We start from the raw sequence: 16,198 nt of genomic DNA on the forward strand, positions 1-16,198 counted from the left end.
AAACACAGCCCAAGTAAAATGGGTTTATTTCATAAATTTTATTTTATTCTTTTTAAAACATCAATGATTTTTCATTCATCATTAAAATTTATCTCGAAACAATTGCCTAATACTCTTGTAGAAGTGAAAATATATTAATGTTTCACCTTTTATCATTATTTATCTTCAATTTATCTCGGGCAATTTTAATATTTTATAGATCCAAAAGGAAAGACCAAGTTTAATGCCACCATTTATGATAATGTCATGTGGTTCGCGTTTCAAATGTAATGGCAATTCCATATAAAGTATGCTCATAAATAACCGCTAACCATAATTAAACTGAAAGATCCGTCACCAAGCAAAAGCCCCACATTTTAATAATTAGTAAACATTTATAAACTTTGCGTCCCAGCAATATATATAACTGAAATTTAAATTGAATGACTATCATATACACTTTTTTACGCAATATATTATATATATCAACACAAAAAAACAAATATTCCCATGGTGATCTTGCAACTCACATCCCAAAAACGGCAACTTTAGTTGCCAAAGAAATTGAAAAAAAGGTATGGTAATCTTATGGATATTAAAGTCGAAATGATCACCTTTATTGATTATGTTTAAAAAACCCAAAAAAGGCATGCAAAAACCTCACTCAAAGTTAAGCTTGGAGACTGAAATCCAGTTAAAGAAACTGCATTAACTCAAACAAACCTCATGAAAAAGGAAAAAAAATGAAAACTCCCTTTCCCCAAAACGGTGGTGTATTTAATCCGTGATCGTTTTTGTTCCTTGCAAGGCAAAAGATCCTAGCAAATTGGATTTCCTTCCCTTGCAATCCTCACCTATAAACAAACCCCTAAAAAGGAAAGGAATAACAGAAGAACTAATTAATTAGTAGCCATGGAAACTAGGACATCTTCGACTATAGAAATCATGGAGGACGAAGAAGAGAAGGCGCCGTTACTTTCAAACAAAGGGCTGTCGGAAGTAGATAGAAACCTCATCCAACAAGGCATCAGCCAGACGTTCCGAAGCACGGCTTGCCTTGCCAACCTCCTCCCCACCGGCACGGCCCTCTGCTTCCAGGTGATGTGAATTTCTGTCATCATCTAATGATACGCAGTGAACAAATTAATTTCATATAGATTGACGGACATGTCAATCCAAATTGAACTAGTACTACTACTATTATTTAATATACTTGCGTTCAAATATATTCATTTATGTGCATTAATTAATCGAAGTCAAATCTTAATTAATTAAAGCCGAATATTCTGATCAAGTCCATATATGATATATATATAAATCATTGACAGGTGCTGGCGCCAATATTCACAGGCGGAGGCAAATGCGGCGCGGCAGGCCAGGCCATGACGGGAGCGCTGGTGGGGCTGTGCGCGTTGTCGTGCGTGCTACTGAGCTTCACGGACAGCGTCCAGGACAAGAAGGGGAACGTTTACTACGGCTTCGCGACGTTAAGAGGCATGTGGATCATGGACGGGTCGGTGAGTCTTCCGCCGGAGATCGCCGTCAACTATAAGCTGAGGTTTATCGACTTCGCGCACGCGCTGATGTCTCTGGTGGTGTTCGCGGCGGTTGCGATGTTCAATGAGAGTGTGGTGGAGTGCTTGTGGCCGGCGCCATCGCCGGGGACCAAGGAGGTGCTGGCGGCGCTGCCGGTGGGGATCGGGACGGTGGGAAGTATGTTTTTCCTTTCTTTTCCGACCACGCGACATGGCATTGGCTTTCCCCTCTCTTCTACTTCAACGTAATGCCCCTTTTTTATTCTCCATTTTATACATTCCAAACATAATTTATTAAAGGCTAGTAATTTTTTTATACTCATATTTGTTTTTTTTATTGACCTTTTGTAAACTTTTGTAATTGTAAACGTTGTCTCCTTGAGCTTGCATCCGAGTTTAGTCGAGGATGCTCCCAGCCCAAATGATATCCATGCATTGGATAGCAAGCACCATATAGGACGTGACCAAGGTAATGCGGAGGATGTATTCCCCTCGAGTGGTCCCCTGTCCAGCTGGAAGGAGGTGCTCCTTGGTGCCAGCAAGACTTAATCAATTTGGATAAGGAGAAAAAAATATGTTTCTGTTATTTTATTTTGTTTGGTAGTGTATTAGGGTTTAGCCTATTAGGATTCTAAGTCCTTCTGTGACCATGTATTTAAACAAGTTTTTGTAACATTGTTACTTAACGTGAAAATACTAGTTCACCTTTCTCAACCTAGCCTTTCTCTACAAGTTTTCATGGTATCATCGCAGTAGATCCTTGGACCTACTCCTGCCACTTGTCTCTTTCCCTAAAAATGGCTGATGGAAATGCCTCTGAATTCTCTTTTGCCACTCTCACTCAACCACAAAATCAGCTTCAAATCACACCCCTATTTCCCTATTCTCACCCTATCTCCCTCAAACTCTCAGACGACAATTTTCTAATGTGGCGTCAACAAGTGCTGGCCACTGTTCGGGGCTATGGCCTAGAGCCCTTTCTTGATGGGTCAGTCTCAGTTCCTTCTCAGTTCGTGACTGCTGATGCTACTTCTACCTCCGTGCAGCCTAATCCGGCCTTCCTCGCTTGGCACAGGCAAGATCAACTCCTCTCCTCCTGGCTTCTAGCTTCTCTATCAGAAAGCTCAATGGTTCTTGTTGTTGGCCTCACCACCAGCAAAGATATCTGGAATGCTCTCTCTACTCGCTACGCCAGCCAAAGCAAAGCCAAAGTCATGCAGTACAAGCTGCTCCTTCAGACATTCAAAAAGAACTCTCTTCCTATGTGCGACTATCTCGGCAAAATAAAATCCTACTGTGATTTTTTGGGATCTGCCGGCTGCCGCATTCTCGATGAGGACCAGATCCTCCACATTCTCTCGGGTTTGGGACCCGAGTATGACCCAGTCATGGTCACCATTTCCTCTAGTGCTGATCGTTGGACGGTTCCTGATGTTGCTGCTCTTCTACTCAGCTTCGAAACGCGGCTGGAGTCCTCTCGCAATCCACCTATTAATGTTGATGGCTCCCAGCCTGCTGCTAACTTCGTTCACTCTACTGACCAGCGCCGAGATATCTCCACCCGTGGGGGTCGAGGTTTTTCCAACCGTGGTGGTCCTTTTCGTGGTCGTGGTGGTCGCAGCGGCCGTGGAGGCAAGCTCGTTTGCCAACTCTGTCAAAAACCCGGCCACTCTGCAGATCGCTGCTGGCACCGTTTTGATCAAAGCTATGGGCAGGCACCTCCACTCCGTTCTCTAACTCCTGCTCATCCACAGCCTACTGCCAACTTCGCCCAGGGACGAGGCCTTCTCCCATCTCCTTCTGTCCAGCCCCAATCAGAGTTCAACTTTGATGTAGCCTCTTCCTCTTCTTGGTATCCGGACTCAGGGGCTACACATCATGTCTCTAATGATCTAGCCAATCTCAACTCTGGCTCTGAATATGTTGGTGGTAAGTCCTTGCAACTTGGTGACGGGAAGAGTGTTCCAATCACTCATGTTGGCACTTCTCATTTCCATTCCTCCTCTTATCCTTCTCGTTCATTATTCCTCAATAATTTGCTGCTTGTTCCTCAAATTACCAAGAATCTGATGAGTGTCTCTCAATTTGCTCTTGATAATGGAGTTTTCTTTGAGTTTCATCCTACCTTTTGCCTTGTTAAGGATCAGGTCAGCAAGGTTCCAATCCTCAAGGGCATCCTTGATCGGGGACTATACAAGTTCATCCTCCACAAAAGCACTCTCAACACATCTTCCAAATCTTCCACTCCATGTTTCTCAAATTCAATCAATAGCAGATCCTGCTCAGTTGCTGCTCTTACTCCTTTCCTAGAAGTGGTTCCTGATGCCCCTGCTCCTTCTGCTCTACATATAGCCACACCCTCTGCTGCTCTTAGCTTAGAATTATGGCATAAAAGACTTGGTCACTGTACTCTTGATGTAGTCTCCAAAGCTTTGCAAAGCTGTAATATTCCCTTCATTTCAGTGAAATCAAAAGTTTTATGCAGTCCATGTTGTGTTTCCAAGAGTCATCGCTTGCCTTATTTTCCTTCTAACACTGAATATTCTGCCCCTCTACAACTCATTCATAGTGATTTATGGGGTCCTTCCCCTGTAACTTCAAGGAATGGATTTAAGTACTATGTTACCTTCATTGACCACTTTAGTAGATTCACTTGGCTGTATCTTTTGAAAACCAAGACTGAGGTTCATTCCGTCTTTAAACATTTTAAAGCCCTTGTAGAGAATCAACTCAATCTCAAAATAAAAATTTTGCAGAGTGATTGGGGAGGGGAATATCGAAGCTTAACCAAATTCCTTCATGATGAGGGTATCCAACACAGACTCTCTTGTCCATACACCCCGCAACAGAATGGACTTGCTGAACGCAAGCATAGACACTTATGAGTTGGAGTGCACCTAATAAAAATATTCTGTATAATGTAGAGACACATTATTAACCTATATTTAATCTCAAGCATGCAAGCATTTTATAATTAACTGAAATCAAAACGACTGTTGAAAAAAATTCAATCAAATTAAGTCACCCACATTGTCTACACCAAAACAAAACTACAAAACTACATGTTTCAGTACAGTTCATTCACACAACCAAGATTTCATTCATGTTCAAAAAAGCCAAGAGTTCATTCATTGTTTATGGTTTCATGTACTCCACAACCATCTTCTCCACATCTATCGGTCCTCTCTTTTTTGCCTCCTCGAACTGATGTGAGACAGTACTTAACACACAATCAAAGGCCATGTTTTCGTTGTTATACATCATTGCTTTACAATATTTGGCACGAGAAGCTGCAAAGACTTTCGTTCCCATATGACGCATTGTATAAAAGCCACAATCTGTTGTGTCATCTTTTGTACTCCATTTCAGCTCTAGAACATTCACTTTTGCTTTTCGGGCGATTTGTCTGTAGCTAGAACATTTACCAAAACTACAAAAAAAGAGAGTATTTCCATCATGATAACCAACGCTGCAATATTGCAAATGATGCACTGCAATCTATAATCAACAATACTGCAATATTGTAAATGATGCACTGCAATATTTGGTGATAAACAATACTGCAATATTGTGAATGATGCACTGCAATATATAATCAGCAGTATTGCAATATCTAACAATCAATAATTCAATATATAATATGGAAATCTGCAAGATGTATCGCAATACCTAAACCTCATTGTACAGATTGTGTTTCAACTTCATTCATGTTATTGCTGCTTTCTTCAATCTCTTATTCATTCATATTCCGTTCACTATTACTTGTTTCAACCTCATCCTCATCTGATTCAGTTCTTGTTCTCATTCTTGTCATTATAATTCTTCTATCACAACATTAAACCAAGAACATCAATCAAATATCATCCATCATACAAATAATATCCAAAAACATTCAGTGTCTACATTTTAACAACTAATCAACAACCAAATCATCCACAAATCGAGATTAATTGAGTAAAAATCGATGGCACATCAACCAAAATCGATGGTTACAGTTGCTCACTATCTAGGGTTTCCTAACCGAGCAACACCTCACAAATCGTGATTAATTATGTAAAAATCTATGGCACATCAACCAAAATTGATGGTTACAGTACATCAACCAAAATTTCAAAACATCAAATTAAAATTTCGCTGATCTAAGGTTTCCAAAACATCAACCTGAATTTTGCAAAAACCTCAGATCCAAACATTAAACAAGGCATAAATTGAATGAATAATACTTAAATCTCACAGCAACATCAAGGAAACATGAACAAAAATCAATAAACACATACATAAATTTGCATACACAAACGGAGTAACATTCTCGAAACCTATTCCGATCAACACCAAACGGAATCAATTTAACATACCTTGTGAACTGATTTCACCATTTAGCTGTTGTAGGCGTTCGAAATTCCAGAAGTTAGTCGTAAATCACGCGATTCACGGTGTAGTTGTGGCTGAAAATCGAAGTTTCACGGTGTAGAGGCGGAGGCGGCGGGATTTAGTGGATCAGGGTTTCGATTTGTGAATATGGATGCGGCGGAATGGGAGCAATCGCTGTATGGTAGAGAGAGAGTCGGATTTGGAGAGTGACGCTGTTTTTGGGGGATATCCCCAATTTGATTCTGTTTGGAATGACTAAAATGCCCCTGACAGCAATTTCGTATACACTAGACAGCGATCTCAATTCTGTTCGCTAAATTCAATCTTGAGCGTTGGATTTCCGGATCTAAGGGTGTATATTGGTGGTATGGTGTCACTATAACTATGGTGGCACCCTAGTGTATATATCTATATATATAAACTAAATCTAAGAGCTATACTTGTCTACCACAACTCACAATATTTTATTCCTACTATATAAGAGTGAAAAGGAGGATTAAGATATGGAGTTCTTTCTACATAGATATGGAAAATAGAGAGACGTAAAAGAAAAATTTTCTTTTCAGGATTTACAACGATAAAGAATGCAACCGCAGAGTTCAAATCATGCAAAAGACACAAATATGACCCGAGCTCAACAATAATGCAGAATGAAGAGAGAGAAAAAGAAGCAAGATGATATGGAGTAGTATTAAAAAAACAGGGCATATATGAAAACTAAGTCGATTGTTACAGAGCACGGTATTTTATTCATCAAGATGATATATTCAAAATAGTAGCACTAAATCTTATTCAATTTTAAAGTCACACATATTATTCTAAAATGGCCAGGTTACGAAACATGTTAGCAGTGGTGCGTCTCATAACATCAAATAGAGTAACAATTATATTGGTCACTCAAGTGAGGTGTAGGTGAGCCGGATCACAGGGGATTAAAACCATCTATTGGGTGTGAGTATATAAACTCACACACTTGTGTGTGCAGAATAGAATTTTACGCAAAATACATTTGAGAGTTCACTGTGGAAGGAGCTAAGAGTGTGTCTCAGTCAAGAAGAAGATTGGGAAGGGGATCTTGGTGATCGGTTGATAGCTCGATCAGTGAATTGTTTCTCGCATTGGTTAGTAAACTCATCTACTGCGTTTTAGTTGAGTTTAGCTTAGATTCTTGTGGGAATTGTATGTGTAGATTCTGCTCTTGTGCGCCTCTGTAAATCTCGTCTCATCATCAATAAATTTGCTTGAGTTTTCCCGTGGATGTAGGCCACATTGGCCGAACCACGTAATTGGTGTGTTGTTGATTCTTGATTTCAATTCTTGCTTAGTATAATTGTCGATTGCGGTATTTGTTGTTCACAAATTGGCGCCGTCTGTGGGAAGCGAAGTGTGCAATTGATGATGGCAGCTGGTCGATTTGATTTCGAGAAATTCACGGGTAAAAATGATTTTGGTTTATGGAAAGTGAAGATGAAAGCCATGCTTGTGCAGCAAGGGTTATGGGAGGCGATGAAATATGAGGAGCCGGATAAATCTGCGAATCTTGAGGATAAAACAGTGATCAAGAAAATCGATATGATGGACAGAGCGCACAGTGCGATAATGCTCAGCCTTGGTGATCGAGTATTGAGGGAAGTGTGCAAGGAGAAAACACCATCTGCGGTTTGGAAGAAACTTGAATCGATATATATGACGAAGTCTCTTGCGAATAGATTGTTCTTGAAGCAAAGGCTATACTCGATCAAGTTTCTTGAGGGAAAAGGAATCATGGAACAATTGGATGATTTTGTGAAAGCAGAGGATGATCTGGAATGTGTAGATGGAGAAATAAAAGATGAAGATAAGGCAATCATGCTACTAAATGCACTCCCAAAGAGTTTTGATCAACTCAAGGATGCTATCTTGTATGGAAGGGATAGCTCACTCACATATGAAGAGGTTGTTACTGCTCTAAAAGCAAAGGATTTCCAGAAAGGTTCTGTGACCAAACCTATTGATCAAGCAAGTGAGGCTCTCAATGTTAAGAGCACAGATAAAAAGGGCACTAAGAAAAAATGGCAGAAGCAGAAGGGCAAGGCTGAGAAAAAGGATGAAAAAGAAACAAGGTCTTGCCATTATTGTAAGAAGCCTGGACATCTAAAAAAGAATTGCTACTCATGGAAAAGAAAGAAGGAAGAAGAGTCAGAAGGGCAGAATACAGCTGATATCACTCAGGTTTTGGAAACAGCTCATGCTCTGAATGTGGGAGAATTTGATATCAGTGAGCAATGGATTATGGATAGTGCCTGCAGCTTTCATATGTGCCCCAAATTAGAATGGTTTCACAATATGCAACACTCCACAGGTTCTGTGCTACTTGGCAACAATCAGATATGTAGTGTCAAGGGAATGGGAAATATAAGGCTCAGAATGAAAGATGGATCAGCAAAGATCCTCACTGAAGTGAGATATATTCCTGAAATAAAGAGGAATTTAATCTCTTTAGGGGCTCTTGACAGCAAGGGTTATTCTTTTCTTTCCTCAGATGGTTTGATGAAGGTTATGAAAGGATCTGAGGTTGTCATGATAGCCAAAAGATGGAATAGCTTGTATTATTTGGAAGCTGAGGTTATTTCTGATGAGCTAAATATGATAAAGAAAGTAGATGGAGACATATGGCATCTCAGACTTGGGCATGTTTCAATGGATGGAGTCAATCAGCTCATTAAAGGTGGAATTATAGAAGCAGACAGTAAAATGGTCTCCAGAGAATGTGAAGTGTGTGTGCTGGGGAAAAGTAAGAAGCAAGTCTACCCTGCTGGAAAACACACTTCACAATCAGTGCTTGATTATGCACATAGTGACATTTGGGGGCCGGCTCAAACCAACTCAGTGGGTGGATGTAGATATTTCCTTTCAATAGTGGATGACTACTCTAGAAAAATATGGTTGTACATTATGAAGGAAAAATCTGATGCATTCAGCAAATTTAGAGAATGGTGCACAGAAGTTGAAGTTGAGAAGGGATCTAGTCTGAAATGCCTCAGGACAGATAACGGGCTGGAGTTTCTTTCCCATCAGTTTGATGATTTCTGTAAATTGAAAGGGATAAAGAGACATAGAACAGTCCCCAACAACCCTCAACAAAATGGAGTAGCCGAAAGAGCAAATAGAACTATTCTAGAGAGGGTTAGGTGCATGCTAATATCTTCAGGAATGTCTCACAAGTTCTGGGGAGAAGCAGCATCTACTGCAGCTACTTTGATGAACAAATGTCCTGTTGCATCTATAAACAATGAGACTCCAGATTTTAGATGGTATGGGCACCATGGGAACTACACAATGTTGAGGCCTTTTGGATGTAGAGCATACTCACATATCAGGCAAGGGAAGCTTCAACCAAGAGCTCTCAAGTGTGTATTGTTGGGATACCAGAAAGGAGTGAAAGGTTATAGGCTGTGGTCAATGGAGCCAGGTAACCAGAGAGTGGTGATTAGTCGAGATGTTGTTTTCAGAGAAAAAGAAATGCCCTATAAGGAAGTTGAAGGAAGCAAGAGCTCAATAAACTCAGATGCTCAAGTTGAGGTGGAGCTTCTGGAAGGTCATGGCCATCAGGAATTGGCTGATGAGGAAGAAATCTCAGAAGCTGAAGAGCAGGTTTATGAAGTAAGTGATGATGAAGGTGGAGCTGCAGGGGAAACTAATCTTCAAAGTTATAAGCTAGCCAGGGACAGAGAAAGAAGAAAAAATGTCAAAAGGCCAGCTAGGTACAACAATGCAAGCTTGGTGTACTATGCGTTTTGTGCAGCTGAAGAGGTGGAGTATACTGAACCAAGCACTTACAAGGAGGCAGTAGGTTCAAGAGACAAAGATAAATGGGTCAAGGCTATGCAAGATGAAATAGACTCATTGTTGAAGAATAAAACCTGGATTCTAGTTACCAAAAAATTGATGCAGAAGATAATTGGCTGTAAATGGATATTTAAGAAAAAGGTGGAGGCATTAGATGGTGATAGAATCAGGTATAAAGCCAGATTAGTGGCAAAAGGATACAATCAGAGAGGGTGGGATTGACTACAACGAGATATTTTCCCCAGTGGTTAAGCACAGTTCCATCAGACTTCTTATGGCATTGGTTGCAAGGAATGATTGGGAATTACACCAGTTAGATGTGAAAACAGCATTTTTACATGGTGAGCTCGAGGAAAGCATATTCATGGAGCAGCCAAAGGGATTTATCAAGCCAGGAGATGAGGGAAAAGTTTGCTTATTGAAGAGAAGTATCTATGGCCTTAAACAATCTAGCAGGCAGTGGAATCTGCAATTTGATCACCATATGAGGAATATTGGCTTTGAAAGTTCCAAGTATGACAGCTGTGTGTATATGAAGAAGAAAGATGGGAAATCAGTAGCTTTCTTGCTTTTATACGTGGATGATATGTTAGTTACTGGATCAGATATCAATGAGATTGAGAGAGTGAAGTATGATCTCAAATGCAGGTTTGAAATGAAGGATTTGGGAGAAGCAAAGAGGATTCTGGGTATTGACATCATTAGAGACAGAAAAAGAAGGACTCTATGGCTAAATCAGCAACATTACATTGAAAAGCTGCTGAGAAAGTTCCAAATGAATGAGTCCAGGACTGTTTCCACACCATTAGGGCAGCAGTTTCAGCTGTCTGCAAGTCAGAGTCCCAAATCTGCAGAGGAACATGAACTGATGAAAAAGATACCTTATGCTAATATCATTGGAAGTATAATGTATGTGATGATTTGCACAAGGCCGGACCTTGCTCAAGCAGTTAGTCTCACCAGCAGGTACATGAGCAATCCAGGAAAGGTCCATTGGCAAGCTCTAAAGTGGTTGTTGAGGTATCTCAGAGGAAGCTCAGAACATGGAATCATGTACAAAGGAAGTGAAGATCAGACCAGAGATTGCCTTGAAGGATTCTGTGACTCAGACTATGCTTCAAACAAGGATAACAGGAAGTCTCAGACTGGGTATATTTTCACTATGTATGGGTCAGCAGTCACTTGGAAATCAAACCTACAATCTGTGGTGGCATTGTCTACGACCGAGGCAGAATATATAGCCTTAACTGATGCTGTAAAAGAAAGTTTTTGGCTGAAGGGGATCATGGAAGATCTTGGGGTAATGCAGAAAAAGGTGGTGGTGAATTGTGATAGTAACAGTGCCATCTGCTTGTCTAAACACCAGACATTTCATGATAGAAGCAAGCACATCGATGTGCGTCTGCATTTCATCAGAGATGAGATTGGAAAAGGAACGATAGAGGTGAGAAAGATAGCTACTGAGCACAATCCGGCAGATGCTCTTACCAAAGTGATACCAGCTTCAAAGTTTGTCTATTGTATGGAGCTGGTGAATGTTCTCAGGAAGTGATGGAACAGGGACTTGGAAAATCAGGACAACAAGACATTGATGTTTGATACGAGGTGGAGATTTGTTAGCAGTGGTGCGTCTCATAACATCAAATAGAGTAACAATTATATTGGTCACTCAAGTGAGGTGTAGGTGAGCCGGATCATAGGGGATTAAAACCATCTATTGGGTGTGAGTATATAAACTCACACACTTGTGTGTGCAGAAAAGAATTTTATGCAAAATACATTTGAGAGTTCACTGTGGAAGGAGCTAAGAGTGTGTCTCAGTCAAGAAGAAGATTGGGAAGGGGATCTTGGTGATCGGTTGATAGCTCGATCAGTGAATTGTTTCTCGCATTGGTTAGTAAACTCATCTACTGCGTTTTAGTTGAGTTTAGCTTAGATTCTTGTGGGAATTGTATGTGTAGATTCTGCTCTTGTGCGCCTCTGTAAATCTCGTCTCATCATCAATAAATTTGCTCGAGTTTTCCCGTGGATGTAGGCCACATTGGCCGAACCACGTAATTGGTGTGTTGTTGATTCTTGATTTCAATTCTTGCTTAGTATAATTGTCGATTGCGGTATTTGTTGTTCACATATAACATGCCAAAACAATCTAAGTTTCTATTACCTTTGATTCAATTGCCAAAATGTGTTCAACAATATTTTAACATTACATATATGCCGGTAACTCAACGAATAAACGATATACGAATCCATACTCCAGAAGTCTTAAAACTCTATACTTACTCATTTTCTAGGCATAATATTGTTATAGAAGCGAAGAGCTACCCCGATAATCCTCCCGTTGCACGATCGGTTCTTCAATTTTCCCAAAAACGCGAGAAATGTAGAAGAACCATAGGCTTGAGGTAGAGGAAATGGAGACTGCCGATTTCTTTTTCCAGAATCAGGAGTGAGGACTTGTCTTATGTATAGAAATGACCTCTAGACAATATTTTAATATTTGTGGTTGCATGCTATGACAAATGGCATTATAACATTAATCTATAATCCTCTTAAAGTCTCTAGAATTATTTTTATTTCCAAGAATAACATTTGGAGTAAAAAAAATGTCCATCACCATAGAATATTTCGTTCCCTACAAATCCATTAAAAGAATATAATTTATTTTATGTGAATTCAGCAAAACCTCTAAATTCAGTGATTTTATCTACTATTCTGTAGTCGGAAAAGTAATTCTGTCTAAACCCGTTTTTTAGGATGTTACAGGGATGATACCTGATGCGACAGAAAAAAATCCCTTGCCCCCAGGAAGAGAGTATACCTAAGAAGGAATTGAAAACACTTCCGCCGGGCCTCAAGTATGCATATCTGTAGGAAAATGAGACGTTCCCAGTCATTGTCAACAACAACTTGACCGAGGAACAGGAAGATCAAGTACTGTAAGTGATCAGAAGAAACAAGAAAGCCATGGGATGGATTCTCTCAGACCTAGTAGGAATTAGTCCCGATCTTTGCATGCACCATATCAGATTGGAAGAAGGTGCAAAGGCCCATAGGGATCCGCAACGGAAGCTAAATCCGAACATGAGGGAGGAAGTTCTTAAAGAGGTTTGAAGCTGCTGTCTCTAGGCATTATATACTCCATCCCAGATAGTGAATGGGTCAGTCCAGTCCACATGGTACCCAAGAAGTCAGGGATACAAGTGGTCAAGAATGACAAAAACGAATTGGTGCCCACTCGACTGGTGACTGGATGGAGAATGTGTATTGACTATCGGAAGTTGAATGAAGCCACTAGAACCCTTCATTGATCAGATGCTAGAGAGGCTGGCCGAAAAATAATATTTTTGTTTCCTTGACGGATACAGTGGGTATTTCCAGATCAATGTAGACCCCGAAGACCAAGAGAAGACAACTTTTATATGCCCGTTTGGCACATACGCGTACAGGAGAATGCCATTTGGATTGTGCAATGCGCCTGGTACCTTCCAGCGTTGCATGATAAGTATCTTCTCAGATCTACTGGAGGTGTGTATTGAGATTTTCATGGATGATTTTACTGTGCATGGGAATTCTTGTGATTCCTGTTTAGCCAACCTAGACCTTGTACTAAGGAGATGTCAGGAAAAGAATTTGGTTCTGAATTTTGAGAAGTGCCACTTCATGGTGCCAGAGGGAATCGTCCTAGGCCATGTAGTCTCGGAGAGGGGTATACAGGTGGACAAAGCAAAGGTTGAAGTGATTTTGAAGTTGCCTTATCCTACGAATTAGAAAGAAGTCAGAGGATTCCTAGGGCATGCAGGATTTTATTGAAGATTCATAAGGGACTTCACGAAAATTGTTCAGCCACTTACTCATCTTCTACACAACGATGTTGAATTCGTCTTTGGCGAAGATTGCAAGAAAGCATTTCAATTACTGAAAGACAAGCTTATCTCTGCTCCAATAATCAGGGCGCCCGACTGGAATCATCCGTTTGAAGTCATATGTGATGCGGGCGATTTCGCAGTAGGAGAAGTGCTGGGTCAAAGAATCGATGGGAAGAGTTATGTGATTTTCTATTCGTTAAAGACTCTTAATCAGGCTAGAAAAAACTACGATACCACGGAGAAGGAAATGTTAGCTGTTGTGTATTCATTTGAGAAATTCTGACCGTACTTACATGCGCCGAGGGTGATTGTTTTCACAGATCACACAGCTATAAAGTACTTACTGGCGAAGAAGGAGTCTAAGCCAGGGTTAATCCGATGGGTGTTACTTTTGCAGGAGTTTGATTGGGAGGTAAGAGATAAGAAGGGTACAGAGACAAGGTGGCCGATCATCTGAGTTTGATATTTCAAGGGGATACGGACGAAGCCATACCTGATGCCTTCCCCGAGGAACATCTTTACTACCTAGGGGAATCTGCTAGATTCATCAGCTGGGAAGCAGTACTGGCAGTAACCGGCCCAAGAGAATCTAATAAAGGGAAATATCCACTGAATACAGAACCATGGTTCGCCGACCTAGCTAACTACTTGGTCACAGGAGAGATGCCGAGTTCACAAGAAATTTCCCAGGCCCAGAGGATGAAGTTGAAAAGCGAGGCCAAGTACTACTTTTGGGACGACCCTTACTTATGGAAGATGTGCTCCGATCAAGTAATTAGAGGCTGTATTCCGGAATAGGAACAGAAGGACGTGCTTAACCACTGCCATGCCCTGACGTGTGGAGGTAACTTTGGACCTAGGAAGACTGCTAGGAAAGTTTTAGACAGTGGATTCTACTGGCCAATGTTGAACAAAGATTCCTTCGAATTCTGTCAATGCTGCGAGAGATGCCAGCAAGCGGGAGGAATTTCAAGTAGGGATGAAATTCCCCAAGTACTAGTAATCGTCTACGAGATCTTCGACGTGTGGGGGATGGACTTTATGGGACCGTTCCCATCTTCCTATGGTAACACTTATATATTGGTAGCGGTGGATTATGTGTCCAAATGGATAGAGACTAAGGCTACACCTACCTGTGAATCGAAAGAAGTAGCAAATTTTCTGAAGGCAAATATTTTCAACAGGTATGGAGTACCTCGAGCTATAGTCTCAGACCAAGGAACACACTTCTGCAATTGCACCATTGAAGCATTGATGAGAAAGTATGGTGTCCACCATAGGTTATCTACACCTTACCACCCTCAGTCTAATGGCCAGGCGAAAATTTCTAATAGGGAAATCAATGCAATATTGGAAAAGACTGTTAATCCTTCAAGGAAGGATTGAAGCAGGAGGCTCGGTGATGCATTGTGGGCCTACAGGACTGCATTTAAAACTCCTATTGGAATGTCGCCTTACAGATTGGTCTTTGGAAAAATGTGTCATTTACCCGTGGAAATAGAACACAAAACCTATTGGGCAATCAATGAGATGAATATGAAGGCACAGACCTGTGAAGAAGAGAGGAAGCTGCAACTGCAGGAACTGGAGGAACTAAGGCTGGAGGCATTTGATTCAGCAATGTGGTACAAGGAGAGAACAAAACTCTGGCATGACAAGAACCTCCGGGTCAAGGAACTGCAAGTTGGGCAGAAAGTACTCCTTTTATTTTCTTTTTCCTAAAATAACTTCCCTAAAAAAACTAATTAACTTCCCTCACCTAAAATTATTTTCTCATAACTCACCATTCCCAACCTTTTCTTTCTCTCTCTGCAGATCCGAGACCCATCAAACCCACCGCCATTAACCACCGCCGTACACAAGGATGCAGAGAAATCCGATGCCTCGCTCAGCCCGCGGGAAGAACCCACCGAAAGGAAAGACCACGAAGAAGGTGGCGGAGGCGACGAGTTCGATTCCCATGGCAGAGAAAACACCCACGCCGCCACCAGAAGAAAACCCCACTCCGCCGGAAGTTCCACCGCAGCCCATACCGACTGAAGTGCAACCACAACAAAACATCGGACAAGACAATCCCGCCGAGGCTAAATCCGACGAAGCGGAACCGGATCCCGAGGAAATCATACAAGAATTCATGAGGAAGTATGGGAAGGGGCCGAAGGCGAGCAAATTCTTCGCACAAATGTCGGAGGCATGCCGGAAACAAGAAGAGGTAATTCCTGCCCTAACCCCACTTACAATTCCACCAAGACCCCAAACCTTAATCGAGACACCCACTGCACAAGCCTTACCCACACACACAGAAAACCCCCAAATTTTACCCAAAATCCTAACCCAGGAGACGAACCCCCCACATACGAGTCGTCAAAAAGAAACTGAGCCCCATGCCGAACCCTCTGTAAATGAAGAAGAAACTGAAGAGGATGAGGGTGATAGGATGGAGACGGAGGAATCAGAGAGAGAGGAGGGAGGGGGTAGTCGAGGTGAGCAAGAAGAAATACCGGATGTAGAGGCCGCTGGGTCAGGGGACGAAGGGGAAAAAGAGGAGGGTGAAGATGGTGGGGAGGGTGACAAAGTAGAGGAAGTGGAGCAAGAAGAAATAGGGGATGTGGAAGA

General features: G+C 41.4%; 1 protein-coding gene and 1 non-coding gene across 2 annotated transcripts; both read left to right on the forward strand.

Moving 5' to 3' along the window:
* Positions 1-873: 873 nt before the first annotated feature.
* LOC125202495 (protein DMP4-like) lies at positions 874-2,232 on the forward strand. Its single transcript, XM_048100896.1, has 2 exons — positions 874-1,077; positions 1,308-2,232. Exons 1-2 carry the CDS (start codon positions 892-894, stop codon positions 1,761-1,763), a joined length of 642 nt encoding a protein of 213 aa, XP_047956853.1. The 5' UTR covers positions 874-891; the 3' UTR covers positions 1,764-2,232.
* A 607-nt stretch (positions 2,233-2,839) lies between these two features.
* Positions 2,840-2,975, forward strand: LOC125202889. Its single transcript, XR_007173225.1, has one exon. It is a non-coding gene; the product is annotated as a small nucleolar RNA Z247 (small nucleolar RNA).
* The last annotated feature ends 13,223 nt before the right edge of the window (positions 2,976-16,198 follow it).

This window comes from Salvia hispanica, chromosome 1 (genome assembly GCF_023119035.1).
Source record: "Salvia hispanica cultivar TCC Black 2014 chromosome 1, UniMelb_Shisp_WGS_1.0, whole genome shotgun sequence".
Lineage (NCBI taxonomy): Eukaryota > Viridiplantae > Streptophyta > Magnoliopsida > Lamiales > Lamiaceae > Salvia > Salvia hispanica.

Bases quoted from the DNA above. Each gene is read 5' to 3' on its own strand.
- LOC125202495 (XM_048100896.1), top strand. From the start codon at position 892: ATGGAAACTAGGACATCTTCGACTATAGAAATCATGGAGGACGAAGAA. The intron at 1,078-1,307 runs GTGATGTGAATT...AATCATTGACAG, and splicing joins GCACGGCCCTCTGCTTCCAG to GTGCTGGCGCCAATATTCAC.